Source organism: Pseudophryne corroboree, chromosome 8 (assembly GCF_028390025.1).
Source record: "Pseudophryne corroboree isolate aPseCor3 chromosome 8, aPseCor3.hap2, whole genome shotgun sequence".
In the NCBI taxonomy this organism is placed as follows: Eukaryota; Metazoa; Chordata; class Amphibia; order Anura; family Myobatrachidae; genus Pseudophryne; species Pseudophryne corroboree.
Window position 1 is genome coordinate 117,090,177 of NC_086451.1, and position 27,830 is coordinate 117,118,006.

The following is a 27,830-nucleotide window of genomic DNA, read 5'->3' on the forward strand; positions in this document are numbered from 1 at the left end:
GTAAGTCTTGGAACAGACAAGGCTCCTGCAGTAGCAGGTCCTTTCTTAGAGGTAGAGGCCACGGTTCGTCCGTGAGCATCTCTTGAAGTTCCGGGTACCAAGTCCGTCTTGGTCAATCCGGAACCACGAGTATAGTTCTTACTCCTCTCCTTCTTATGATTCTCAGTACTTTTGGTATGAGAGGCAGAGGAGGGAACACATACACTGACTGGTACACCCACGGCGTTACCAGAGCGTCCACTGCTATTGCCTGAGGGTCCCTTGACCTGGCGCAATATCTGTCCAGTTTTTTGTTGAGGCGGGACGCCATCATGTCCACCTTTGGTTTTTCCCAACGGTTTACAATCAGGTGGAAGACTTCTGGGTGAAGTCCCCACTCTCCCGGGTGAAGGTCGTGTCTGCTGAGGAAGTCTGCTTCCCAGTTGTCCACTCCCGGAATGAATACTGCTGACAGTGCTATCACATGATTTTCCGCCCAGCGAAGAATCCTTGCAGCTTCTGCCATTGCCCTCCTGCTTCTCGTGCCGCCCTGTCTGTTTACGTGGGCGACTGACGTGATGTTGTCCGATTGGATCAACACCGCCTGACCCTGAAGCAGAGGTTTTGCTTGACTTAGGGCATTGTAAATGGCCCTTAGTTCCAGAATGTTTATATGAAGAGACGTTTCCAGGCTTGACCACAGGCCCTGGAAATTCCTTCCCTGTGTGACTGCTCCCCAGCCTCTCAGGCTGGCATCCGTGGTTACCAGGATCCAATCCTGAATGCCAAATCTGCGGCCCTCTAGTAGATGAGCACTCTGCAGCCACCACAGGAGAGACACCCTTGTCCTTGGCGACAGGGTTATCCGCTGATGCATCTGCAGATGCGATCCGGACCATTTGTCCAGTAGATCCCACTGAAATGTTCTTGCATGGAATCTTCCGAATGGAATCGCTTCGTAAGAAGCCACCATTTTCCCCAGGACCCTCGTGCACTGATGCACTGAGACCTGTCCTGGTTTTAGGAGGTTCCTGACTAGCTCGGATAACTCCCTGGCCTTCTCCTCCGGGAGAAACACCTTCTTCTGGACTGTGTCCAGAATCATTCCTAGGAACAGTAGACGTGTCGTTGGAATCAGCTGCGATTTTGGAATATTTAGAATCCACCCGTGCTGACGTAACACTACCTGAGATAGTGCTACTCCGACTTCTAACTGTTCCCTGGATCTTGCCCTTATCAGGAGATCGTCCAAGTAAGGGATAATTAAAATGTCTTTTCTTCTTAGAAGAATCATCATTTCGGCCATTACCTTGGTAAAGACCCGAGGTGCCGTGGACAATCCAAACGGCAGCGTCTGAAACTGATAATGACAGTTTTGTACTACAAACCTGAGGTACCCTTGGTGAGAAGGGTATATCGGGACGTGGAGATAAGCATCCTTGATGTCCAGAGACACCATATAGTCCCCTTCTTCCAGGTTTGCTATCACTGCTCTGAGTGACTCCATCTTGAATTTGAACCTTTTTATGTAAGTGTTCAAGGATTTCAGATTTAAAATTGGTCTCACCGAGCCGTCCGGCTTCGGTACCACAAACAGCGTGGAATAATACCCCTTTCCTTGTTGCAGGAGGGGTACCTTGATTATCACCTGCTGGGAATACAGCTTGTGAATGGCTGCCAAAACTGCCTCCCTGTCGGAGGGAGACTTTGGTAAAGCAGACTTCAGGAAACGACGAGGGGGAAACGCCTCGAATTCCAGTTTGTACCCCTGCGATACTACCTGTAGAATCCAGGGATCCACTTGCGAGTGAGCCCACTGCGCGTTGAAATTCTTGAGACGGGCCCCCACCATATCTGAGTCTGCTTGTAAAGCCCCAGCGTCATGCTGAAGACTTGGCAGAAGCAGGGGAGGGCTTCTGCTCCTGTGAAGCGGCTGCATGGTGCAGTCTTTTTCCTCTTCCTCTGCCCCGGGGCAGAAAAGAGTGGCCTTTTGCTCGCTTGTACTTATGGGAACGAAAGGACTGAGTTTGAAAAGACGGTGTCTTTTTCTGCTGATGTGGAGTGACCTGGGGTAAAAAGGTGGATTTTCCAGCCGTTGCCGTGGCCACCAGGTCCGATAGACCAGCCCCAAATAACTCCTCCCCTTTATACGGCAATACTTCCATGTGCCGTTTGGAATCCGCATCCCCTGACCACTGTCGCGTCCATAACGCTCTTCTGGCAGAGATGGACATAGCACTTATTCTTGATGCCAGGGTGCAAATATCCCTCTGTGCATCACGCATATATAGTAGTGCATCCTTTAAATGTTCTATAGTTAACAAAATATTGTCCCTATCCAGGGTATCAATATTCTCGGTCAGGGAATCCGACCATGCGACTCCAGCACTGCACATCCAGGCTGAGGCGATTGCTGGTCGCAGTATAACACCAGTATGTGTGTATATACTTTTTAGGATATTTTCCAGCCTTCTATCAGCTGGTTCTTTGAGGGTAGCCGTATCAGGAGACGGTAACACTACTTGTTTTGATAAACGTGTGAGCGCCTTATCTACCCTAGGGGGTGTTTCCCAACGCGCCCTAACCTCTGGCGGGAAAGGATATAATGCTAATAATTTTTTAGAAATTAGCTGTTTTTTATCGGGGGAAACCCACGCTTTTTCACACACCTCATTTATTTCCTCTGACTCAGGAAAAAATATTGGTAGTTTTTTCTCTCCCCACATAATACCCTTCTTTGTGGTACTTGTAGTGTCAGAAAGGTTCAATGCCTCTTTCATTGCCGTGATCATGTAACGTGTGGCCCTACTGGACATTACGTTTGTCTCGTCACCGTCGACACTAGACTCAGTATCTGTGTCAGGGTCTGTGTCGACCCACTGAGGTAACGGGCGTTTTAGCGCCCCTGACGGTGTCTGAGACGCCTGGACAGGCACTAATTGATTTGCCGGCTGTCTCATGTCGTCAACAGTTTTCTGCAAATTGCTGACATTATCACTTAATTGTTTAAATACAATCATCCAGTCAGGTGTCGACTCCCTAGGGGGTGACATCACCAACACAGGCAACTGCTCCGCCTCCACATAATTTTCCTCCTCATACATGTCGACACACGCGTACCGACACACAGCACACACACCGGGAATGCTCTGATAGAGGACAGGACCCCACTTAGCCCTTTGGAGAGACAGAGGGAGAGTCTGCCAGCACACACCCAGCGCTATATATATATATACAGGGATAACCTTATATAAGTGTTATTCCCTTATAGCTGCTGTTATTATCGTTATTTGCTGCCAAAAATGCCCCCCCTTCTCTTTTTTACCCTGATTCTGAAGCAGGACTGCAGGGGAGAGTCAGGGAGCCGTCCTTCCAGCGGAGCTGTGAGGGAAAATGGCGCTTGTGTGCTGAGGAGATAGGCTCCGCCCCTTCACGACGTCCTTATCTCCCGCTTTTCTGTGTAAAATGGAAGGGGATTAAAATACATCCATATAGCCCAGGAGCTATATGTGATGTATTCTGTTTTGCCACCTAAGGTATTCCGTTATATTGCGTCTCAGGGCGCTCCCCCCCCAGCGCCCTGCACCCTCAGTGACCGGAGTGTGAAGTGTGCTGAGAGCAATGGCGCACAGCTGCGGTGCTGTGCGCTACCTTAGTCTGAAGACAGGATGTCTTCTGCCGCCGATTTCACCGGACCTCTTCGTCTCTTCTGGCTCTGTAAGGGGGACGGCGGCGCGGCTCCGGTGACCCATCCAGGCTGAACCTGTGATCGTCCCTCTGGAGCTAGTGTCCAGTAGCCTAAGAAACCCGATCCACTCTGCACTCAGGTGAGTCCGTTTCTTCTCCCCTTAGTCCCACGATGCAGTGAGCCTGTTGCCAGCAGGACTCACTGAAAATAAAAAAACCTAACTAAACTTTTATTCTAAGCAGCTCAGGAGAGCCACCTAGATTGCACCCTTCTCGGCCGGGCACAAAAATCTAACTGAGGCTTGGAGGAGGGTCATAGGGGGAGGAGCCAGTGCACACCACCTGATCCTAAAGCTTTACTTTTTGTGCCCTGTCTCCTGCGGAGCCGCTATTCCCCATGGTCCTTTCAGGAACCCCAGCATCCACTAGGACGATAGAGAAAACTACAGGTAGTTTTTTCACCTCACACATAATACCCTTTTTTGTGGTACTTGGAGTATCAGAAATATGTAACACCTCCTTCATTGCCCTTAACGTGTGGCCCTAAAAGAAAATACGTTTGTTTCTTCACCGTCGACACTGAAATCAGTGTCCGTGTCTGGGTCTGTGTCGACCGACTGAGGTAAATGGGCATTTTACAGCCCCTGACGGTGTTTGAGACGCCTGGACAGATACTAATTTGTTCGCCGGCCCTCTCATGTCGTCAACCGGCTTGCAGCGTGTTGACATTGTCACGTAATTTCCATAAATAAGCCATCCATTCCGGTGTCGACTCCCTAGAGAGTGACATCACCATTACAGGCAATTTGCTCCGCCTCCTCACCAATATTTTCCTCATACATGTCGACACACACGTACCGACATACAGCACACACATAGGGAATGCTCTGATAGAGGACAGGACCCACTAGCCCTTTGGGGAGACAGAGGGAGAGTTTGCCAGCACACACCAAAACGCTATAATTATCCAGGGACAACCTTTATATAAGTGTTCCTTTTATAGCATTTTAATATATATACATATCGCCAAATCAGTGCCCCCCCTCTCTGTTTTAACCCTGTTTCTGTAGTGCAGTGCAGGGGAGATCATGGGAGCCTTCCCACCAGCCTTTCTGTGAGGGAAAATGGCGCTGTGTGCTGAGGAGAATAGGCCCCGCCCCCTTTTCGGCGGGCTTCTTCTCCGGAGTTTTAGATATCTGGCAGGGGTTAAATACATCCATATAGCCTCAAGGGCTATATGTGATGTATTTTTCGCCATACAGGTATTATACATTGCTGCCCAGGGCGCCCCCCCCCCAGCGCCCTGCACCCTCCGTGACCGCTGTGTGAAGTGTGCTGACAACAATGGCGCACAGCTGCAGTGCTGTGCGCTACCTGATGAAGACTGAGAGTCTTCTGCCGCCTGGTTCCGGACCTCTTCATCTTCAGCATCTGCAAGGGGGGTCGGCGGCGCGGCTCCGGGACGAACCCCAGGGCGAGCCCTGTGTTCCGACTCCCTCTGGAGCTATGTCCAGTAGCCTAAGAATCCAATCCATCCTGCACGCAGGTGAGTTGAAAATCTCTCCCCTAAGTCCCTCGATGCAGTGAGCCTGTTGCCAGCAGGACTCACTGAAAATAAAGAACCTAAAAACTTTTTCTAAGCAACTCTTTAAGAGAGCCACCTAGATTGCACCCTTCTCGGCCGGGCACAAAAACCTAACTGAGGCTTGGAGGAGGGTCATAGGGGGAGGAGCCAGTACACACCATGTGATCCTAAAAGCTTGCTTTTGTGCCCTGTCTCCTGCGGAGCCGCTATTCCCCATGGTCCTGACGGAGTCCCCAGCATCCACTAGGACGTTAGAGAAAACAACTTTCTTTTTCAATGTACCTAAACTATGCAATCATGGTATTCATTTGAGATAATCAGCAGATGCAGTACAACTTGCTGGTATGTGTAATTCCATGAATCGTACCTAAACTATGCAATCATGTTATTCATTTGTGATAATCAGCAGATGCAGTACATCTTGCTGGTATGTGTAGTTCCACGAATCGTACCTACACTATGCAATCATGGTATTCATTTGAGATAAATGACCTAGACTGTAAGGGCAAATTTAATGTTCCTGGATATTTTATATTTTGGCATCAAACACTGTGGCATAGTAATATCTGCTTCTCAGCCAGCCAATGTCCAATGTTAACAAATTAGCTGTATAAATTTATAACCATGCTGAATAACAACTGACCTTCAAAACATTGATCTAAACAGGATAAAATGTACAATAAGGACAATAATAAGTGAAGTCTTACTTTTAGCTTTTTATGCTACATGATGCATGATTCACATTGTAGCGATCTGTCATACAACTAAGCAATTACGGACCTGGTGGAATGGGCGCAAACCAAGACCGTAATTGGCTGATCAGCTAAAGTGTAGGTTTGTTGCTTGACTAGTCTGATCCAACGAGCTAGATACTGCTTAGAAGCAGGCCAACCACACTACTTGAAATTGTAAAGAACAAAGAGTCAATCAGACCTAGTATATCCTTGGTCCTATCCTTGTAGACATGGTGAGCCTTTAAGCTGTCAAGGTAAGCCAAGGAGGAATCTAGATTTGAAGACTTTTGTACCCGAAGAGAGGAAGCCACAATCATCTGGTTAATATGGAATTTGAAAACCACCTTAGGAAGGTTACCAAGTCTCATATGGTAAACAGCCGGATCGAGATGAAAAATGAGAAACCGAGAACGATAAGCCAGAGTAGGTCCGCGGACTGCAAAGTCCCGCAACAATAGTGTAAAATAACAATAAACATACAACGGTAAAAGGACCACCTTACGGTGAAAACAAAGATAGTGAGTAGCGACACTTGCACCTTTAACTGATGACTTTTTTAAAAAATTGTTGGGTTTATTTTATTACTTATTAAAGTTTAATTAGTATTTTTAATAATATATTCAAATATTTTATTTGAAGTAAAATATATATAGGGGGTGCTTTGCACTCCTCGCCATCCACCCTATGTCCATAGGCCCCCATTATAAAATAACTTCCAACCCCTGTTGGCAATAGAACCCCCAAGAGGTCTTAAATCCAACTTACTGTTGTTAAATCTCTTTCTGCGAGGTACACTGGGCTCCATAAAGATTAACATCGGGGGCGTTGAGTAGGATCTAGATCCGAGGCACCAACAGCCTCAAATCTTTTGACTGTTCCCAAGATGCACAGCGCCGCCTCCTCTATAACCCCACCTCCATGAACAGGAGCTCAGTTTCGTTAACCAGCCCAATGCAGTAGCAGGTACAAGAGACGACAAGTTCTTACCATAAATCTCGTTTTCAGCTGCGGGGTACACTGGGCTCCACAAGGATTAACATCAGGGATTTCCTAAAGCAGTTCCTTATGGGAGGGGGCGCACTGTAGCGGGCACAAGAACCCGGCGTCCAAGGAAAGCATCCTAGGAAGCGGCGGTATCGAAGGCATAGAACCTAATGAACGTGTTCCCTGAGGACCACGTAGCCGCCTTGCACAATTGTTCAAGGGTCGCACCACGGTGGGCCGACCAAGAAGGTCCAACCGACCGAGTAGAATAGGCTTTGATGGTAGCAGGGACCGGATGACCAGCCTGTACATAAGCATGTGCAATCACCATTCTAATCCAACTGGCCAGAGTCTGCTTGGAAGCAGGCCAGACACGTTTGTGAAAACCAAACAGCACGAAAAGAGAATCGGATTTCCTAATGGAGGAAGATCTCTTCACATAGATATGGAGAGCCCGGACCACATCCAAAGACAGCTCTTTGGCAGACACCTCAAGAGAGTTAAAGGCCGGAACCACAATCTCCTGGTTAAGGTGAAAGGAAGACACCACCTTGGGTAAATAACCCGGCCGTTTTCTAAGAACCGCCCGGTCACGGTGAAAAATCAAATAGGGAGACTTACACGATAAGGCACCCAAGTCCGAGACCCTTCTAGCTTAAGCAATAGCCAGCAAAAATAACACCTTAAGGAAAAGCCACTTAAGGTCAGCAGAGGTAAGAGGCTCAAACGGAGACTCTTGTAAGGCCTCCAAAACTATCAACAGATCCCAGAGGGCCACAGGTGGCATATAAGGAGGCTGATACCGCAACACACCCTGAGTGAATGTATGGACATCCGGTAGGGTAGCAATCTTTCTCTGAAACCAAACCGACAAGGCAGAGATATGAACCTTGAGGGAGGCCAAACGCAGGACTAGGTCCAGGCCTTGTTGTAGAAAAGCCAATAGTTTGGCCGTACTAAACTTGAAAACGTCATGATTGTGAGACGCACACCAAGTAAAGTAAGCATTCCAGACGCTATGGTATATCCGAGCAGAAGCCAGCTTATGGGCCTTCAACATAGTTTGAACGACCGCCTCAGAAAAACCCTTGGCCCTCAGGACAGAAGCTTCAAGAGCCATGCCGTCAAAGCCAGACGGGCCAAATCCTGGAAAACACAATGGCCCTGAACGAGGTGGTCTGGTCGTTGTGGAAGTAGAAGGGGACGATCCAACGAGAGTCCCTGTAGATCGGAGAACCAGTGCCGCCTGGGCCCCGCTGGAGCGACTGGAAGTAGGTTTCCTCCTTCTTGCTTGAACTTCCGTATTACTCTGGGCAGGAGTGAACACATACGGCAGCCGAAAGTTCCATGGGATTGACAGAGCATCCACGAACGCTGCTTGAGGATCCCTTGTCCTTGCTCCCAAGACCGGAACCTTGTGATTGTGTCGAGACACCATCAGGTCCACATCTGGGAGGCCCCACTTGTCCACGAGAAGTTGAAACACCTCTGGATGCAGGCTCCATTCTCCGGCGTGTGCGTCCTGACGACTGAGATAGTCCGCCCCCCAGTTCAGAACGCCCGGAATGAACACTGCTGATATGGCCGGCAGATGGCGTTCTGCCCACTGATGAATCCTTGATACTTCCTTCATTGCCATGCGGCTTCAAATGCCGCCCTGATGATTGATGTACGCCCCCATAGTGGCGTTGTTCGATTGTACTTGAACAGGTCTGGTCTGTATGAGATGCTGGGCCATTGTCAACGCATTGAACACTGCCCGCAGTTCCAGAATGTTTATCGGGAGTAGTGACTCCTCCTTGGTCCACCGACCCTGGAGACTGTTGTTCCAACACAGTGCCCAACCTCTCAGACTGGCATCCGTCGTCAGCAGGACCCAGTTGGATATCCAGAAGGGACGGCCCCTGCTCAATCGTTGGTCCTGAAGCCACCAGCTCAGTGAGAGGCGGACCTTCGGAGATAGAGAGATCATGTGAGATCTGATCCGGTGAGGCAGGCCGTCCCACTTGGACAGAATCAACTTCTGCAGAGGGCGAGAATGGAATTGAGCATACTCCACCATGTCGAAAGCTGACACCATGAGACCTAGCACTTGCATTGCCGAATGAATAGACACTTGCGGTCAGGATAGGAAGCATCGGATCTTGTCCTGAAGTTTCAGGACTTTCTCCTGAGACAAGAACAACCGCTGGTTGTGAGTGTCCAATAACGCTCCCAGGTGTACCATGCTCCGAGCAGGAACCAGGGAGGATTTCTTCCAGTTGATCAGCCAACCGTGGGCTTTCATGCACTGGACCATCAGATCGAGATGACACAGGAGAAGTTCTGGGTAATTCGCCAGGATCAACAAATCGTCTAGGTACGGTAGTATCCTGACCCCTTGACGGCGAAGGGAAGCCGTCATGACCGCCATTACTTTGGTGAAAACTCGGGAAACTGTTGTCAAACCAAAGGGTAACACCCGAAATTGGTAATTAAGGTTGCCCACCGCGAACCTCAGGTACTGCATATGAGACACAGCAATGGGAATATTCAGGTAGGATTCCTGTATGTCCAGGGAGAACATATAGTCCCCAGGCTCCAAGGCCAGAACAATAGAGCGCAGAGTTTCCATACGAATCTTGGAGACCCACACATACTTGTTCAAGGACTTCAGATTGAGCTTCGGGAATAGAAACAGCGGTGAATAGTACCCCTTGCCTTTCTGAGCCAGAGGCACTTGTACCACCACTCCTGAGGACAGGAGGGACTGTACCACCGAATGCAGAGTGTTTGCTTTTGCCGAGTCCAGAGGAACATCTGTCAGGCAAAATCGATGAGGGGGAGGATTCTTGAAGGGTACAGCGTTACCTTGAGTGACGATTTCCCTTACCCAGGTTTCTGAAGTGATCTTCAACCATTCCTGGGCAAAACCTACAAGTCGGCCCCCCACCCTGGGATCCCCCAGAAGGAGGCCCGTCCCGTCATGCGGCAGGCTTGTCAGTTTTGGAAGCAGGCTGACGGGCAGCCCAGGCTCGCTTCGGTCTGGGCTTGGCAGGTCTGGAAGCACGAGTTGCTTTGGGTACGCATGACCTTTAGCTTGACCTGAAGGACGAAAGTACTTTTAGCCTTCTGTTCGGAAGGAGCCGTACTAGGTAGGCAAGCTGTTTTAGCAGTAGCCAGATCAGCCACAATCTTATTGAGGTCTTCTCCAAAGAGAATGTCTCCCTTGAAAGGAAGCACTTCCAGGGTTTTCTTTGAATCCATATCCACCGACCAGGATCTCAACCAAAGGATACGTCTGGCCAAGACGGACTTAGTAGCAGCCTTGGTCGCCAGCACCCCAGAATCGGAGGCCGCCTCCTTAAGGTACAGAGAAGCTGTGGTAATATAGGAGAGACATTGTCGATCATGCTCAGATGCGTTGGAAGGCAGTTCCGCCTCCAGCTCCTGAGCCTACGCCTGAACAGCTTCAGCAGTCCAAGTCGCTGCAATGGTTGGGCCCCCATTAGGGTATAAATCGCTTTTAAACAACCCTCCACCTGTCTATCCGTCGGTTCCGTCAGAGAGGTGACGGTAGTTACTGGCAGAGCAGAGTAAACAACCATACGCGCCACATGAGAATCAACGGGCGGAGGTGTTTCCCAATTCTTACATACCTCCGCAGAGAGAGGATAACTAGCCAAGTCTCTTATTCGGTGTGAATTTTGTCCCCGGATTTTCCCAAGATTCCTGACGTATGTCAACCAGGTGTTCAGAATGAGGTAAAACTTGTTTAACCACCTTTTTACGTTTATACCAATCCGGTTTCTTAGAGACAGCCTCAGGCTCAGGATCATCAGACACCTGAAGGAGCCGCTTCAATCAAATCCGGGACATCCACTAACGACTTTCCTTCCCCATCAGAAACATCTGTATCAGTGTCTGTGGTATCAGTATATGCACCATCCTCATTAGGATGTGTCTGGGATAGCAGTGGATTGGGAGGAGGTAATGGCCCATTTAGAAGATGACTTAGTCTTAGGCGGGCGAGAGTGACACTTAAATTTAGTCAGTGACCGGTTCAAATGCTGTAACTGAGTGGAGATTTGATCAGCACATGGCGGATTAATAGCAGGGACCATAAACTGCTGCAGTGGCACAGGTGGTCCCACAGGGGGCACCAATTTAGTTACAAGCGTGTTTAATAGTGTGGAAAATGTAGCCCAAGGTGGGTCCTGTGAAGACCCAGGTGCTACCGAACCACCGGGGGGTAAGGAACCTGAACTCTCAGCTGCCATATTATCCTCCATCACGTCCGCGGCCTAACTACCACGCAATGGGAGAAGCCCCAGCGTCGTTGCCACGTGTAGCAGACAGCGTGCACACTATTGGGCAACCTGGTACAAGGTGTAGCAGCAATATACCTAGCAAGAGCCCACGTGAAATGCGACTATGACCGCACAGACCGGGAGTTCAAGAGATATAAACGTATACGGTGACTATAAATCACAAGTAAAAATACACAGCAGGTATATCTTGTGATACAATCCTATATTAAGCAAAAAGACACCTGATACACTTAGCCCCCTCAGGTATAGCAATATTGGAGCAGCACACTGAGTCAAATACCCTTGTAATGAGGCAACCACGCAGCAGCTACATGCACACACACATATATAGTCACATGTGTACAATGCAGAAATTATGCACTATAAAACTGCACTGGACTAGCAATACAAAGTAATACTCAGTATGGCTATATGTGTCAACTATAGATATAACAAAGCACAGTTAATACTGGATGTATATCACAGGGTGTTTGTACCACACAAACCTGAATGTATGCACTCTTTCTTAACTAACACTGTCCCAGTGACAGGTAGAATACTCAAGTGTCCTGTAGGAAGCACAGCACTGGCAATCAGGCGGTTCTACAGAGGAGGATTTGCCCCAGCAGTCCTAGAAACAGCTCAGCTCAATCTGTGATGGCCGCTGGTCAGGCGTGAGAAAGAGATATGCAGCTCCAGGGCGGGAACATTGCAGAAATGGCACCCTGGGGCTGGGGCCTCAGGTCCAACCTGCTCCCCCTGCTGGCATCCCCACTGGGCGCTGCGGGCAGTAAAAGCGGGGTTAATATAGTAGAAAAAAAACCCAGACCTGTGCCCCTTAACTGTCCCTGGTGGCTAGTGGAGCGGCTTCCCAGTACTCAGTGTCCATGCCAGCGCGCGCGCGGCCCGCCTCCTACGGCCGCGCTGGATCGCGGTAAAGTGCGGGCACAGAAGCCCCTTACCTCCTCCTTATCTGTGGCCCCACGATCCAGGAGGACGGCGGCGTGTGTGCGACTGACCTTTGTGAAGAAACCGGCGCCTCCGCTGCAGTGACCCGGCAACCAGGGCACGGAACTATACAGCGCCGCTGGGGGTGCCGCAGCTGCAGCCAGAAACGTCTATAGAGACTTCGTCTGCTGCAGCCCCTGAACATGTGGTAAAAGAATCTTCTTCTTTCTTTAAAATAAAGCTATTAATAGGCCGCCTGAGGCAGCCCCCTGTTAAGTGCCTGCTTACTGCATGGCACCAACTTACAAACTGAGCTCCCTGTGCATGGAGGCGGGGTTATAGAGGAGGCGGCGTTGAGCATCTTGGGAACAGTCAAAAGCTTTGAGCCTGTTGGTGCCTCGGATCAAGATCCTACTCCACACCCCGATGTTAATCCTTGTGGAGCCCAGTGTACCCCGGCAGCAGAAATATATATATATATATATATATTACTGAAAGTACCCCTTAATGTGGTGTCCAAAGTACTGGTAATGTATTATCATGAACTTTTGGTGTTTTGATGTGATAATAAGATGACAAAACAATGGGATTCTAACAGTATTACAATGAGCCACTGGCACTAAGGACCGTCACCATCTCCAGTGCACTTGTAAACAGCATCAGCAGTGCAGAGAATTTCAGAAGCAGTACTGATGTCCAGTAACATGCAGTGCATAGTATTAGGGGATACGTTCATTAGGTCGACAGACATTAGGTTGACCACTATTGGTCGACATGGTCACTAGGTCGACATGGAAAAAGGTTGACATGAGTTTTTTTCTTTTTTCATTTTTTTTACTTTTTCATACTTTACGATCCACGTTTAGGAATAGTAACATGTGGCGAGCACAGCGGTAGCGGAGCGAGGGGATACGGTGCACTAACTGGGGTTCTCCGTCACTTTACGAAGAAAACGACACCAGAAAAGGTTAAAAAAAAAAAAACACATGTCGACCTTATTCAAGTGGACTTAGTGACCATGTTGACCAATAGTGGTTGACCTAATGACTGTCGACTTAATAACAAATACAAATAATAAAAATTAGTAGTATTCATGGTAACGGCAATGCCCATAATAGCCACCAGTACTCACTCCTACTCTCTTCTGCCATTTTACAAGAATCTACACTCCTGTTCCTCCATCCTTTCTGCTTGTCTAGCCACAAGTGGCACTGCTCTACTACTACCTGACATGTGCGTCAGTAGCGTAAAGATGGTCACCATCAGTGGCTAATTAAAGCTTCCATAACACCATCAATGTGACATGAGACTGACAGCGTGACCTATTTCTTTCAGGGGGAAAAATAAATAAATCAATATTAATAAACAAAACTGCTGCTGCCTGATGCTCTCCTGCCTCTGGACACAGGCCGGCCACGTGTTCCGCTAGCTAGGCACCTGTGGATCTAACATACAGTTCCAGGAAAACACCCTGGTTATACTGCAACCTTTATAACAAATGAATAACGTCCCAGCTGTAATTTGTTTTTTTGGGCAGTAGGTTAGGGGAAATACTGGGTGCTTAAAATAATAAGAAAAAACCCCAAAACATTTATTATGTACATGACACAGCTACAGCATTAAATTCATTACCGGAATGTCCAAGACGTAACTTGGTACATAAGATTCTACTTATGCCATTTGTGGTGTAACAGTGCAGCATAAGCAGACTGTCTGTGAATGTAAAAGTCTGGCACTAGCTCCGCTTTTCTATTTGGGCTGTGTTTCTCTAGTGATTGATTGCCAATGTTCCAGACCACGCCATATATTGGTAGTAATGTCTAAGTCGTTAGAAGCATGTCTACTTACTCAACAATTAACCATCATCTAGTGTGAAACCCCATCTGTGTCACCCCCGTCTGTGTGCCCCTCCCCTTTTAGAATGTAAGCAAGCAGGGCCCTCTATCCCATCATGTGCTTTTCCACGTCTAACTTAGACTTCTACTTAGTCTTGGGATCCGGTCTGAAGATCGACAGTATCTAGGTCGACAATGTTTAGGTCGACCACTATAGGTCGACAGTCACTAGGTCGACATGGATGGAAGGTCGACAGGGTTTCTAGGTCGACATGTGCTAGGTCGACAGGTCTAAAGGTCGACCTAGATACTGTCGATTTGATGAACCACACCCCTTTTACTTAGACCTTCTACTCCATACTCCCTACAACAGCACCTAACCTTCAGTTTCAACCACCCTGATGATTATTTCAGTGCCCTGTCCCCTGATGCAGAAATGTTGATATACCATGTGCGGTCCTACATTGTCTTGTACTGTAAAGGTCCATACACAAGGTGAGATTTGGGCTATGCCCGATTTTCACTATGCGACATGTCCTGTGCCTGGTATCACAAGCAAAGATGACTGTGTTTGCGATACTGATTGTGGCTAAGTAACAATTTTTACTATCTTTTACACAAAATACTCAAAATTGACTTGCCTGCACAGTCTATTTCTGCTTGCGATGCTGATCCCGCAGGACCGCGCATCGCAAGCTGTGTACACGGTGCAATATGCACTAACTTGCCTTAAAATTTTGGCTATATAGTCAAAATCGTAAGAAAAGTTAAGCGAATATCGCACCGTGGCCCTCATTCCGAGTTGATCGCTCGCTAGCTACTTTTTGCAGCTGTGCAAAAGCATAGTCGCCGCCCACAGGGGGGGTGTATTTTCGCTTTGCAAGTATGCAAAACATTTTGTGCAAAACAAGACCAGCCCTGAAGTTACTTATCCTGTGCGATAATCCTAGCGACGGAGGTCCCAGAATTGACGTCAGACACCCGTCCTGCAAACGCCTGGACACGCCTGCATTTTTCTTACCACTCCCAGAAAACGGAGAGTTGACATCCATAAACGCCCTCTTCCTGTCAATCTCCTTGCGATGGGCTGTGCGATTGGATTCGTCGCTAAAAGCATTGCACAGCAACAATGCTGTTTGTAGCCGTACGAGGCACGTGCGCATTGCGATGCATACGCAGTTTTGTAATTTTTTACCTGATCGCTGTGCTGCGAAAATTGTCAGCGAGCGATCAACTCGGAATGACCCCTCGTGTGTACACACCTTAAGTCGCTGTTCTCTTGTTTTGTTCATTTATGTACTCTGGAGGTAATTCAGACCTGATCGCTCGCTAGCGGTTTTTACAGTGCTGCGATCAGGTCAGAACTGCGCATGCTATGCACCGCAATGCACAGGCGCGTCGCACAGGTACAAAGCAGTTTGTTGCTCTGCGATGGGTTTGTGCGAAGAATCCATTCACACGGGCGATCGCAAGGTGATTGACAGGAAGAGGGCGTTTGTGGGTGTCAACTGACCGTTTTCTTGGTTGGAAAAATGCAGGCATTCAAAAGCGTTTGCAGGGTGGGTGTCTGACGTGAATTCCGGTCCTGGACAGGCTGAAGTGATCGCAGTAGCTGAGTAAGTCCTAAGCTACTCAGAAACAGCACAAAATGTTTTTGTACCGTTCGGCTGCACATGCGATCGCACACTTGCACAGCTACAATACACTCCCTGGTGGGCGGAGACTATGTGAACGCTGGACTGCAAAAACCAGCTAGCGAGCGATCAGGTCTAAATTACCCCCTTTGTTAGGCACTGAAGAACCCTTGTGGCACCATATAAATGCACAATATTAAGAATAATAATGCGGGTGCAACAATATTTGCGTTTCAGAACTTATTATTGTAACATAAAGTGCGGCGAAGCCTCTGACAAACACTGCTTACCAGTGACAATAGACACACATACATGCACACTGACCTTGAAAGATGCCGCAAGGAAGGTATAGAGCTGACTGAAGGTAGGCTTATAGAGAAGGTATTTATGAGGGTTTTCTCGTTTTGTTGGCTTCTCTGTAGGGTCCTGAAAAACAGAAACATTCTGATATGAAATAATGCCCCCAATAACCTACCATATTATTAGATCGTTCTACTCTAAAACTTCCTATTAGCAGGTGATCTGAGTTTTCAGATGAGGACTATGGATGGATATCTCAAAAGTAAGGGAGATCATCATAGTCTTACAGTGGTTCCCAAACTGTGCTGCAAGTTGGTAGTCCAGAACCAATAAAATTATTTATGGTCAATGTCATAGGTAAAATCAGTGCTGGTGGCTGCCACCATGAAATATGTAGGCAAAGGGGGAAATTCAAATGTCTGAAAAGTCGGTTGGGTGTCTGTTTTTTCCTGTCTATTAGATAGGAAAAAACAGACTCCCAACTGACTTTTCAAACATTTGAATCTCCCCCAAACAGTCATGTAATCCTGTACACCAACACATACCTGCTGGCAAGGATTACATATGAGCATAATTTACATAGTTTAATAATTTTCTCTGAATTTCTTAATAAGAAACTTCCGACCTAGGGGTGCCGTGAATAAAATGCTGATACTCTAGTCTAGTGCCACTCATTTAAGAAAGTTTAGGAACCACTGCATTAAGCCACACAAACATGTCCTAAAGAAACAGCAACTGAAATGTTAAACTATTAAAATGAGATGTATGGTAAGAACTTACCGTTGTTAAATCTCTTTCTGCAAGGTACACTGGGCTCCACAGGGAATGACATTGGGGTGTAGAGTAGGATCTTGATCCGAGGCACCAACAGGCTCAAAGCTTTGACTCTTCCCAGAATGCATAGCGCCTACCAACCTCCGTGCACAGGAGCTCAGTTTTTGTTAACCAGTCCAATGCAGTAGCAGGCAAAAGAGACGACAACTGTTAGTAGCCACATACACCACTCTCTCATGACCAACCCAAAGAAGCTAAGTGCGTCAGGGTGGGCGCCCTGTGGAGCCCAGTATACCTCGCAGAGAGAAATTTAACAATGGTAAGTTCTTACCATAAATCTCGTTTTCTGCTGCGGGGTACACTGGGCTCCACAGGGAATGACATTGGGGATGTACTAAAGCAGTTCCTTATGGGAGGGGACGCACTGTAGCGGGCACAAGAACCCGGCGTCCAAAGGAAGCATCCTAGGAGGCAGAAGTATCAAAGGCATAAAACCGTATGAACGTGTTCACTGAGGACCACGTAGCTGCCTTGCACAATTGTTCAAGGGTCGCACCATGGCGGGCCGCCCAAGAAGTCAAACCGACCGAGTAGAATGGGCCTTTATGGTAGCAGGAGCTGGAAGGCCAGCCTTTACATAAGCATGTGCAATCACCATTCTAATCCATCTGGCTAGGGTCTGCTTGTGAGCAGGCCAGCCACGTTTGTGAAAACCAAACAGAACAAAGAGAGAATCCGACTTCCTGATGGAGACAGTTCTCTTCACGTAGATACGGAGAGCCCGTACCACATCTAAAGACCGCTCTTTGGAAGACAAGTGAGAAGAGGCAAGGCCGGAACCACAATCTCCTGATTAAGGTGAAAAGAAGACACCACCTTAGGTAAATACCCGGGATGTGTTCTAAGAACCGCCCGATCACGGTGAAAAATAAGATATGGTGACCTACAAGATAAGGCACCCAAATCCGACACCCGTCTAGCAGAGGCAACAGCCAGCAAAAACAACACCTTAAGAGAAAGCCACTTAAGGTCTGCAGATTCAAGAGGCTCAAACGGAGACCCTTGCAAGGCCTCCAAAACCATCGACAAGTCCCAAGGGGCCACAGGCGGGACATAGGGAGGTTGAATCCACAACACACCCTGAGTAAACGTATGTACTACAGGTAACGCCGCAATTTTCCTCTGGAACCAAACCAACAAGGCAGAAATATGAACCTTGATGGAGGCCAGACTAAGGCCCAAGTCCAGGCCCTGTTGTAGAAAGGCCAAAAGTTTGGTCGTACTAAACTTGTAAGCGTCATGATTGTTAGATGCGCAACAAGCAAAGTAAGAATTGCAGACCCTATGGTAAATACGAGCAGAAGCCGGTTTCCGGGCCTTCAACATAGTTTGAATGACCGCCTCAGAAAAACCTTTGGCCCTCAAGACGGAAGCATCAAGAGCCACGCCATCAAAGCCAACCGGGCTAAAGCCTGATATACACAGGGACCCTGAACAAGGAGACCTGGGCGCTGTGGAAGTAGAAGGGGACGCTCTATCGAGAGACCCTGAAGGTCTGAGAATCAATGCCGTCTGGGCCACGCTGGAGCGATCAGAAGCAGGATTCCTCCTTCTTGCTTGAACTTCCTTATTACTCTGGGCAGGAGTGACACCGGAGGGAACACGTATGGCAGCTGAAAGTTCCATGGAATTGCCAGTGCGTCCACAAACGCTGCTTGAGGATCTCTTGTCCTTGCTCCGAAGACCGGAACCTTGTGATTGTGTCGAGACGCCATAAAGTCCACATCTGGGAGGCCCCACTTGTCCACGAGGAGTTTAAATACTTCTGTATGGAGGCTCCACTCTCCAGCGTGTATGTCATGACGACTGAGAAAGTCCGCTTCCCAGTTTAGGACCCCCGGAATGAACACTGCCGATATGGCTGGCAGATGGCGTTCTGCCCACTGAAGAATCCTTGATACTTACCTCATTGCCATGCGGCTTCGAGTGCCGCCTTGATGATCGATGTACGCCACCGTGGTGGCGTTGTCCGACTGTACTTGAACAGGTCTGTTTTGTATTAAATGCTGGGCCAAGTTCAATGAGTTGAACACCGCCCGCAATTCCAGAATGCTTATCGGGAGGAGAGACTCCTCTTTGGTCCGCCGACCCTGAAGGGAGTGTTGCTCCAACACCACGCCCCAACCTCTCAGACTGGTATCCGTCGTCAGAAGGACCGAGTTGGAGATCCAGAAGGGACGACCCCTGCTCAATTGTTGGTCCTGAAGCCACCAGCTCAGTGACAGACGGACCTCCGGATACAAGGAGATCATTTAAGACCTGATCCGGTGAGGCAGGCCGTCCCACTTGGCAAGAATCAGCTTCTGCAGAGGGCGGGAATGGAATTGAGCGTACTCCACCATGTCGAAAGCAGACACCATGAGACCTAGCACTTGCATTGCCGAATGTATCGACACTTGCGGACAAGATAGGAAACACCGAATCCTGTCCTGAAGCTTCAGGACTTTCTCCTGAGACAAGAACAACCGCTGGTTGTGAGTGTCCAACAACGCCCCCAGGTGCACCATGCTCTGAGCAGGGACCAGGGAAGATTTCTTCCAGTTGATGAGCCACCCATGGGCTTGCAGAAAATGGATAGTCAGATCCAGATGGCGTAGGAGAATTTCTGGGGAATTTGCTAGGATCAACAAGTCATCCAGTTACGGTAGGATCCTGACCCCTTGACGGCGGAGCACAGCCATCATTACCGCCATGACCTTGGTGAAGACTCGCGGAGCCGTGGTCAAACCAAAAGGTAACGCCTGAAATTGGTAATGGAGGTTGCCAACCGCAAACCTCAGGTATTGCTGATGAGACATTGCAATGGGAATATGGAGGTAAGCATCCTGTATGTCCAGGGAGACCATACAATCCCCAGGTTCCAATGCCAGTACAATAGAGCGAAGAGTTTCCATGCGAATCTTGGAGACCTTCACAAATTTGTTCAAGGACTTGAGGTTGAGAATGGGCCAGGATGACCCATTCGGTTTCGGGACTAGGAACAGCGGTGAATAGTGCCTCTTGCCTCTCTGAGCCAGAGGCACCAGTACTACCACTCCTGTGTCCAGGAGGGACTGTACCACCGAATTAAGTTTTTGCCTTCACCTGATCCGAAGGGACGTCTGTCAGGCAAAATCGATGAGGGGGATGATTTTTGAAGGATACGGCGTCACCTTGAGTGACGACTTCCCGTACCCAGGCATCGGAAGTGGCCTTCAACCATTCCTGGGTATACCCTAGAAGTCGGCCCCCAGAGGGAGGCCCGTCCTGTCATGCGGCAGGCTTATCAGTCTTGGAAGCAGGCTGACGGGCAGCCTAGGCCCGTTTGGGTTTGGGCTTATTGGGTTTGGAAGTGCGAGCCTGTTTTGGATACGCCTGACCGTTTGCTTTCCCTGAAGGATGAAAGGAGCGAAAGGAAGTACTCTTAGCCTTCAGCACCGAAGGAGCAGTACTAGGTAGACAAGCTGTTTTAGCAGAAGCTAAGTCAGCCACAATCTTACTGAGGTCTTCTCCGAAAAGGATGTCTCCTTTAAAAGGGAGTATCTCCAGGGTTTTCTTAGAGTCCAGATCCACGGACCAGGACCTCAGCCATAGAATCTGGCTAGAGTATGGACGTAGTAGAAGCCTTGGCCGCCAGGATACCGGCATCAGAAGCCGCCTCTTTAATGTAATGAGCAGCTGTGACAATGGGGGTCATTCCGAGTTGTTCGCTCGCAAGCTGCTTTTAGCAGCTTTGTACACGCTAAGCCGCCGCCTACTGGGAGTGAATCTTAGCATAGTAAAATTGCGAACGAAAGATTAGCAGAATTGTGAATAGACACTTCTTAGCAGTTTCTGAGTAGCTCCAGACTTACTCGGCATCTGCGATCAGTTCAGTGCTTGTCGTTCCTGGTTTGACGTCACAAACACACCCAGCGTTCGCCCAGACACTCCCGCGTTTTTCCCAGAAACGGTAGCGTTTTTTCACACACTCCATAAAACGGCCTGTTTCCGCCCAGAAACACCCACTTCCTGTCAATCACATTACGATCACCAGAACGAAGAAAAAACCTCGTAATGCCGTGAGTAAAATACCAAACTGCATAGCAAATTTACTTGGCGCAGTCGCACTGCGGACATTGCGCATGCGCATTAGCGACTATTCGCTCCGTTGCGTCAAAAAAATAACGAGCGAACAACTCGGAATGACCCCCAATATTCGATAAGCATTGTCTACCATGATCAGAAGCTTTGGAAGACATCTCAGCTTCCAACTCCTGAGCCCACGCTTCAATAGCCTTTGCAGCCCAAGTCGCTGCAATGGTGGGCCGATGCGTAGCACCTGCTAAGGTGTAAATCGCCTTTAAACAACCCTTCACACGCTTATCCGTCGGTTCTTTCAAAGACGTGACGGTAGTTACTGGCAGAGGTGAGGATACCACTAGCTGCGCCACCTGCGAATCCACTGGCGGGGGTGTTTCCCAATTTTTACTTCGCTCCGAAGCGAGCCAGCTTCTTCTTGTGAGGCGTGAATTTCTTTCCTGGATTTTTCCAGGACTCCTGACGTATGTCAACTAAATGATCAGAATGAGGTCAAACTTGTTTAACCACTTTCTGACGTTTAAATCTGTATGGTTTCTTAGGAGCAGCATCAGGCTCCAGGTCATCAGTAATCTGAAGAATGAGCTCGATAGCCTCCAACAAGTCAGGAACATCCACCTGTGAAACAGATTCCCCATCAGAAGCGTCAGGATCAGAATCTGTGAGGTCAGTATAAACGCCATCCTCATCAGACGAGGTGTCTGGGACGTTGGTGGATTGTGAGTAAGTAATGGCCCGCTTAGAGGACCCCTTGGTCTTAGGCGGACGAGGGTTAGACTTCTGAGTAGTCCGTGATTGGTTCAATTGCTGTAACTGAGCAGACAGTTGATCTGCCCAAGGCGGGTTAACGGCAGGGACCATAAGCGGTTTTACCGGCACAGGAGGTCCCATAGGGGGCGTTAATCTAGTTACCCGTGTATTCAAAAGCATGGAGAAAGTAGCCCAAGGCGGGTCATTTTGAACCCCCGTTGCTACGATCCCACTTGGGGTAAGGAGCCCCCAGAACCTGAACCCTCAGCTGCAATATTTTCCTCAAATGAGTCTGCAGCGTCACTACCACACAATGTGGGATCAGCCCCAGCTCCGTTGCCCCTTGTAGCTGACATATCCAAAAGCTCAGTGCAGGGCATCCCAGTACAATATCAGCAGCACAATACCTTTCAAGAACCCCCTGTGCAGTGTAACAGCACAAACAGGGAATTCAAGAGGTATATGGTGACTAAAAATCACAGAGAAAAATACACACTGAGAATATCTTGTGAAACACCTATATTAAATGATAAACCTGACACACTTAGCTCACTCAGGTTATAGAATATAGGGATAGGAATCTGAGTGAGATACACGAAATGGAGGTCACACAGCAGCTATATGCACACACACATAGTCACATTACACAATGCAGAATTATGACATGCAATAAAACTGCACTGGACTAGCAATACAAAGTAGTACTAAGTATAGCTATACACTCAATAGATATAACAATGCACAGTAAAGACTGGATGTATATCACTGGGTACTTGTACTATATAACCCTGACTAAATGCACTCTTTCTGAACTAACACTGTCAGCAGACATGTAGAATACTTAAGTGTCATGTAAAATGCACAGCGCTGACATGCAGGCGGCTTTACAGAGGAGGATTTGCCCAAACAGTCCCAGGATCAGCTCAGCTTGTCCTAATGGCGCCCAAACGCTGACAGGGAGTGAGGGAGATAGAGATATGCAGCTCCAGGGCGGGAACATTTACTCTAAATGGCGCCCTGGGGCTGAGGGAGGGGCTACAGGTCAAAGCCTTATCCCCCTGCTGGACTTCACCACTGGGTACTGTGGGCTTATAAAAACGGTTTATGAGAGGAAATCGACCTGTGCCCATGTACTGGTGGTGTAGTGGGGTCCCTGTACTGCCACAGTGTCCCCACCGGCCGCGCGGGATCGTGATTTACAGCGGGTCCCGCCGAGGGGACCCACTTACATCCTCCCTGGGTGCGGCCACGCGATCGAGAAGAACAGCGGTAGTGTGTGTGTGACTAACTGGAAGAAACCGGAGCCTCCGCTGTAAGTACCTGGCAACCAGGGCGTGGGCGTATACAGCGCCGCTGGGGGAGGTGATGGAGCTGCAGCAGGAGATGTCTGACTGACATCTAACACAGACAGTGTCTCTGCTGCAATCCCTGAAGTCTTTATTTTTCATTAAAAGCTTCTTCTCGGGGCTGCTGGAGCAGCCCCCCTGCTGTATGCCTGCTTACTGCATGGCACCAACTACAAAACGGAGCTCCTGTGCACGGAAGCAAGGTTATAGAGGAGGCGGCGCTATGCATTCTGGGAAAAGTCAAAGCTTTGAGCCTGTTGGTGCCTCGGATCAAGATCCTACTCTACATCCCAATGTCATTCCCTGTGGAGCCCAATGTACCCCGCAGCAGAAAAGAAAATCTCACGTCTTTTCATGGAGCGTCACGTGATTACATGAGCGGCTTTTATCTCAATAACCAATCATGTTGTGACAGTCATCGCGCATTAGCAGATCAATTCAAATAGTCTTCATTTTTTGCCAACAATTCTAAACATGCAACGTTAGTTTAACCTCTTTCAACCCTGCTAAAGATGCATTCCTGCAAATTAATAGATAGACAGGAATTATAGTTGAGAACAGATCAGCCTGCTTGTTAGCCAGTAGATACATAGGGCCTAATTCAGACCTGATCGTAGCAGCAAATTTGTTAGCTAACGGGCAAAACCATGTGCACTGCAGGGGGGGGGGGGGGGGGGGGGGGGGGGGGAGGCAGATATAACATGTGCAGAAAGAGTTAGATTTGGGTGGGGTGTGTTCAAACTGAAATCTAAATTGCAGTGTAAAAATAAAGCAGCCAGTACTTACCCTGCACAGAAACAAAATAACCCACCCAAACCTAACTCTCTCTGTACATGTTATATCTGCCACACCTGCAGTGCACATGGTTTTGCCCAACCGCTAACAAAGTTGCTGCTGCGATCAACTCTGAAATACCCCCATAGATTCCATGTATGTGCAGCCAGGGTTACATGTCTTGCAAACATGTTGCAATAGCCTCTCATCTATACAAACTCAAATGTTTTTGTGCATTATTCCGCATTTTGGGACCTAATTCAGACCTGACCGATGCTGTGCGTTTTTGCACAGCAGCCGATCAGATCTGAACTGTGCATGCGTCGGCGCTGCATGCCAGACAGCAGACGGCTGTCACAGCCAAGCGATAGCCTCTGCCTGATTGGCAGGCAGAGGCGTTTGCTGGGCGGGAGGGGGTGGGCGGCAGCGGCTGTGTGACGTCACATGCAGCTGTTGCGACCCTCACAGCAACGAGTAGCTCTGGTCAGCGAGCAGGAGCTGCGCTGGCAGGGAGCTACTCTTCCAGTACAAAGGCATTGCCGTTGTGCGATGCTTTTGTACTTGTGCGGGGGGTAGGGCCAGGCATGCGGGGCGGACTAGCCCTGTGCTGGGCGTCCCCCCGCATGTCTGAGTAACTGATCGTAGCCGTGCAAAATTTTGCACAGCTAAGATCAACTCTGAATTAGGCCCTGGGTTATTTATCTCATCTTACCCCTTTTTTTTTTTTTTTTTTTTTTTTTTACCACTCAGAAGGATAATGTGGATGTACAGCTAAGCTGTGTAGTTTATATACATGACAGATCAGGGCTATATTGTATATGAGACAATAGAATGGCCAAGCTGCACTACCCTGAACACCTGTACATTCATTAAGCCATGCATTACTTATCCGCCTCCTTATTCGTGTGTGTATGCAGGCTGCTGCATCTCCTCTGCCTATACACCTATCTCTTCAGCTATGCAAGGAAAACACAGGAACCTTGACTTTAAAATTCAGGCTCTGTGCCGAGTGATAAGATTCCCTGGGGATTGCTGCCAGAACACATCTAACTCAGTAATGCCTTTTTGACCAGACCATACAGCAAACTGCCTGCTGTGGATGTAATTATCCTCAAACCGGCTGTAAGTGGGAAAAAAAAACCCATATAACCAGCTCACATTCCTGGTCACTTGTTGGTGGCCAGGCCACTTGAGTGTCTATGCAGGGCTCTAACCATGGCTTGTGACCTCAGCTGATATTATCTTTCTACATTCGCTAACTTAACTCGACACAGACTACCTAAAGGGGCCCATACACATTAATACATGCTTTTTAATTTGCAGAATTTTGCCAATATGCCAACAAATTGTTGATCAATGGAGTCGGTTGATCTGCGGATTGTAATCACTAGAATGGGAAATCGGGGCGTACATGTATGGCCCGCATTAGTTCTACTTTATACACAGTAATGTCTAATGATAAAACATCTAACCACTGTTTTGCAGCATTGCAAAATAAGTAAACACGATCTGTGGAAGAAATTCTACAAAAATAACATCATGGGGGGAATTAAATTATTTTGGGTGCCGCAATAATTAAAGTAGGGATACTCATGAATTACACAGGATCTGTGGCTGCTTAAAACCAGGTGAAATGCAGGCTTGTGGTCAGCCAGCCACAGAACCTGTGTAATTCATAAGTGTCCCAGGTTAAAGGGATAATATGGTCAGACTAATTAATGGCCGAACGACGAAGCAATTCAATTGTTTTGGGCGCCCATTAATTATTGTGTTTGTCATCTAAAGTCCTGGTTAGGGCACGGAAACCACAGACGTTTCGCACATTTCTTCCCACCACCTCAGAAAGTGGCGAGAAAAAAAAATGTCCCCATGTGCTACGGAACGGAACTACAATTGAATTGCTTCATTGGCCACCATCTTGTGGCTCCCACCATTGTGTATAACCGACGTGGAAACTGCAGAGACCCATGTGGCATTGATGTGAGAGGTGAACGTCGGCTACAAAGGTTCGTGAGGGCCGACTGCCACGATACAGTGGATCAACCTGGGGGCTAAAATGTTTCTGAAATGACTGCACACGGTGATTACTCTGGCTATTGGCTGGTGGTCACAATAAGTGACTCGACCATGTAAATAAAAAGAAGGCTTATGTGGCCTATACATCTGTAATTAATTGGGGCAATTCCCTGTTTTGCCAATGCCTGGGTCAGGTCACTGGTAAAATCAAACACACTGGAAACCCTTGAATCGCTGATATGACCGGAATGTCGGGATTTTTAAGATGTAGGATTTTGTTACCCCTGAGAAATTGACCATCAGCATTGGGGAACTGCAGGTTAGATGTATTGTCCACATTAGGCCCACATTTCTATTATCCAAAACACATACATGAATTAAACAATGTGCACCACAGCACTCAATACTCCTCTGCCAAGTCTTGTGTCTGCTCAGTACGGTAGTGATTGGAAATAGTACAGATGATCACTACTCTATTCTGCTTTGCCCAATTCACTCTCTGACATAGCTCTAGTTTAGTCGTTCTCAAACTCAGTCCTCAGGACCCCACACAGCACACGTTTTCCAGGTCACCTAGCAGATGCACAGGTATACTTATTACTCACTGACACATCTTAAAAGATCTACAGTTGGAGCTGATTATTTCACTTGCAATCCTGAGGAGATCTGGAAAACATAAACTGTTTGGGGTCCTGAGGACCGAGTTTGACAACCTGTGCTCTAGTTGAATGTGCCATGACAAAACGTCATTCTTTTTGCTCTTGTAGTACTGTTGGATACCATAATTAGCAACAGTGGCTTTACAACACATGTATTTTGTAGACTATGGGGTATATTTATGAAATAGCTTTTGCACGGTACATAAAATGGGTACCGCCGGGGATATCCCTGTTTGTGGTAGGATAACAAAGGGCATCCTTGCTAACAAATATCACCATGTCAGGATAACAATAACAGACCAAAAGTATTACAATACTTTGAAAAAAAATAAGAATTTACTCACCGGTAATTCTATTTCTCGTAGTCCGTAGTGGATGCTGGGAACTCCGTAAGGACCATGGGGAATAGCGGGCTCCGAATGAGGCTGGGCACTCTAGAAAGATTTATGACTACCTGGTGTGCACTGGCTTCTCCCACTATGACCCTCCTCCAAGCCTCAGTTAGGACACCGTGCCCGGACGAGCAGACATAATAAGGAAGGATTTAGAATCCCGGGTAAGACTCTTACCAGCCACACCAATCACACCGTACAACTCGTGATACTATACCCAGTTTAACAGTATGAAAACAACTGAGCCTCTCAACAGATGGCTCAACAATAACCCTTGAGTACCCAGCATCCACTACGGACTACGAGAAATAGATTTACCGGTGAGTAAAATCTTATTTTCTCTGACGTCCTAGTGGATGCTGGGAACTCCGTAAGGACCATGGGGATTATACCAAAGCTCCCAAACGGGCGGGAGAGTGCGGATGACTCTGCAGCACCGAATGAGAGAACTCCAGGTCCTCCTCAGCCAGGGTATCAAATTTGTAGAATTTTGCAAACGTGTTTGCCCCTGACCAAGTAGCTGCTCGGCAAAGTTGTAAAGCCGAGACCCCTCGGGCAGCCGCCCAAGATGAGCCCACCTTCCTTGTGGAATGGGCATTCACAGATTTTGGCTGTGGCAGGCCTGCCACAGAATGTGCAAGCTGAATTGTACTACAAATCCAGCGAGCAATAGACTGCTTAGAAGCAGGAGCACCCAGCTTGTTGGGTGCATACAGGATAAACAGCGAGTCAGATTTTCTGACTCCAGCCGTCCTGGAAACATATTTTCAGGGCCCTGACAACGTCTAGCAACTTAGAGTCCTCCAAATCCTTAGTAGCCGCAGGCACCACAATAGGCTGGTTCAAGTGAAACGCTGACACCACCTTAGGGAGAAATTGGGGACGAGTCCTCAATTCCGCCCTATCCATATGGAAAATCAGATAAGGGCTTTTACATGATAAAGCCGCCAATTCTGACACTCGCCTGGCTGAAGCCAAGGCCAATAACATGACCACTTTCCACGTGAGATATTTCAAATCCACGG

At 48.2% G+C, this 27,830-nt stretch overlaps 1 protein-coding gene across 2 annotated transcripts in view; it reads right to left on the minus strand.

Moving 5' to 3' along the window:
* SCAI (suppressor of cancer cell invasion) overlaps nucleotides 1–27,830 on the minus strand; it is a 455,550-nt gene that overhangs the window by 86,042 nt on the left and 341,678 nt on the right. For both annotated transcript variants that reach the window (XM_063936887.1, XM_063936888.1), the window contains exon 10: nucleotides 16,000–16,101. In XM_063936887.1, the coding sequence (XP_063792957.1) occupies nucleotides 16,000–16,101 (102 nt within the window). The remainder of the gene's footprint in view (nucleotides 1–15,999; nucleotides 16,102–27,830) is intronic.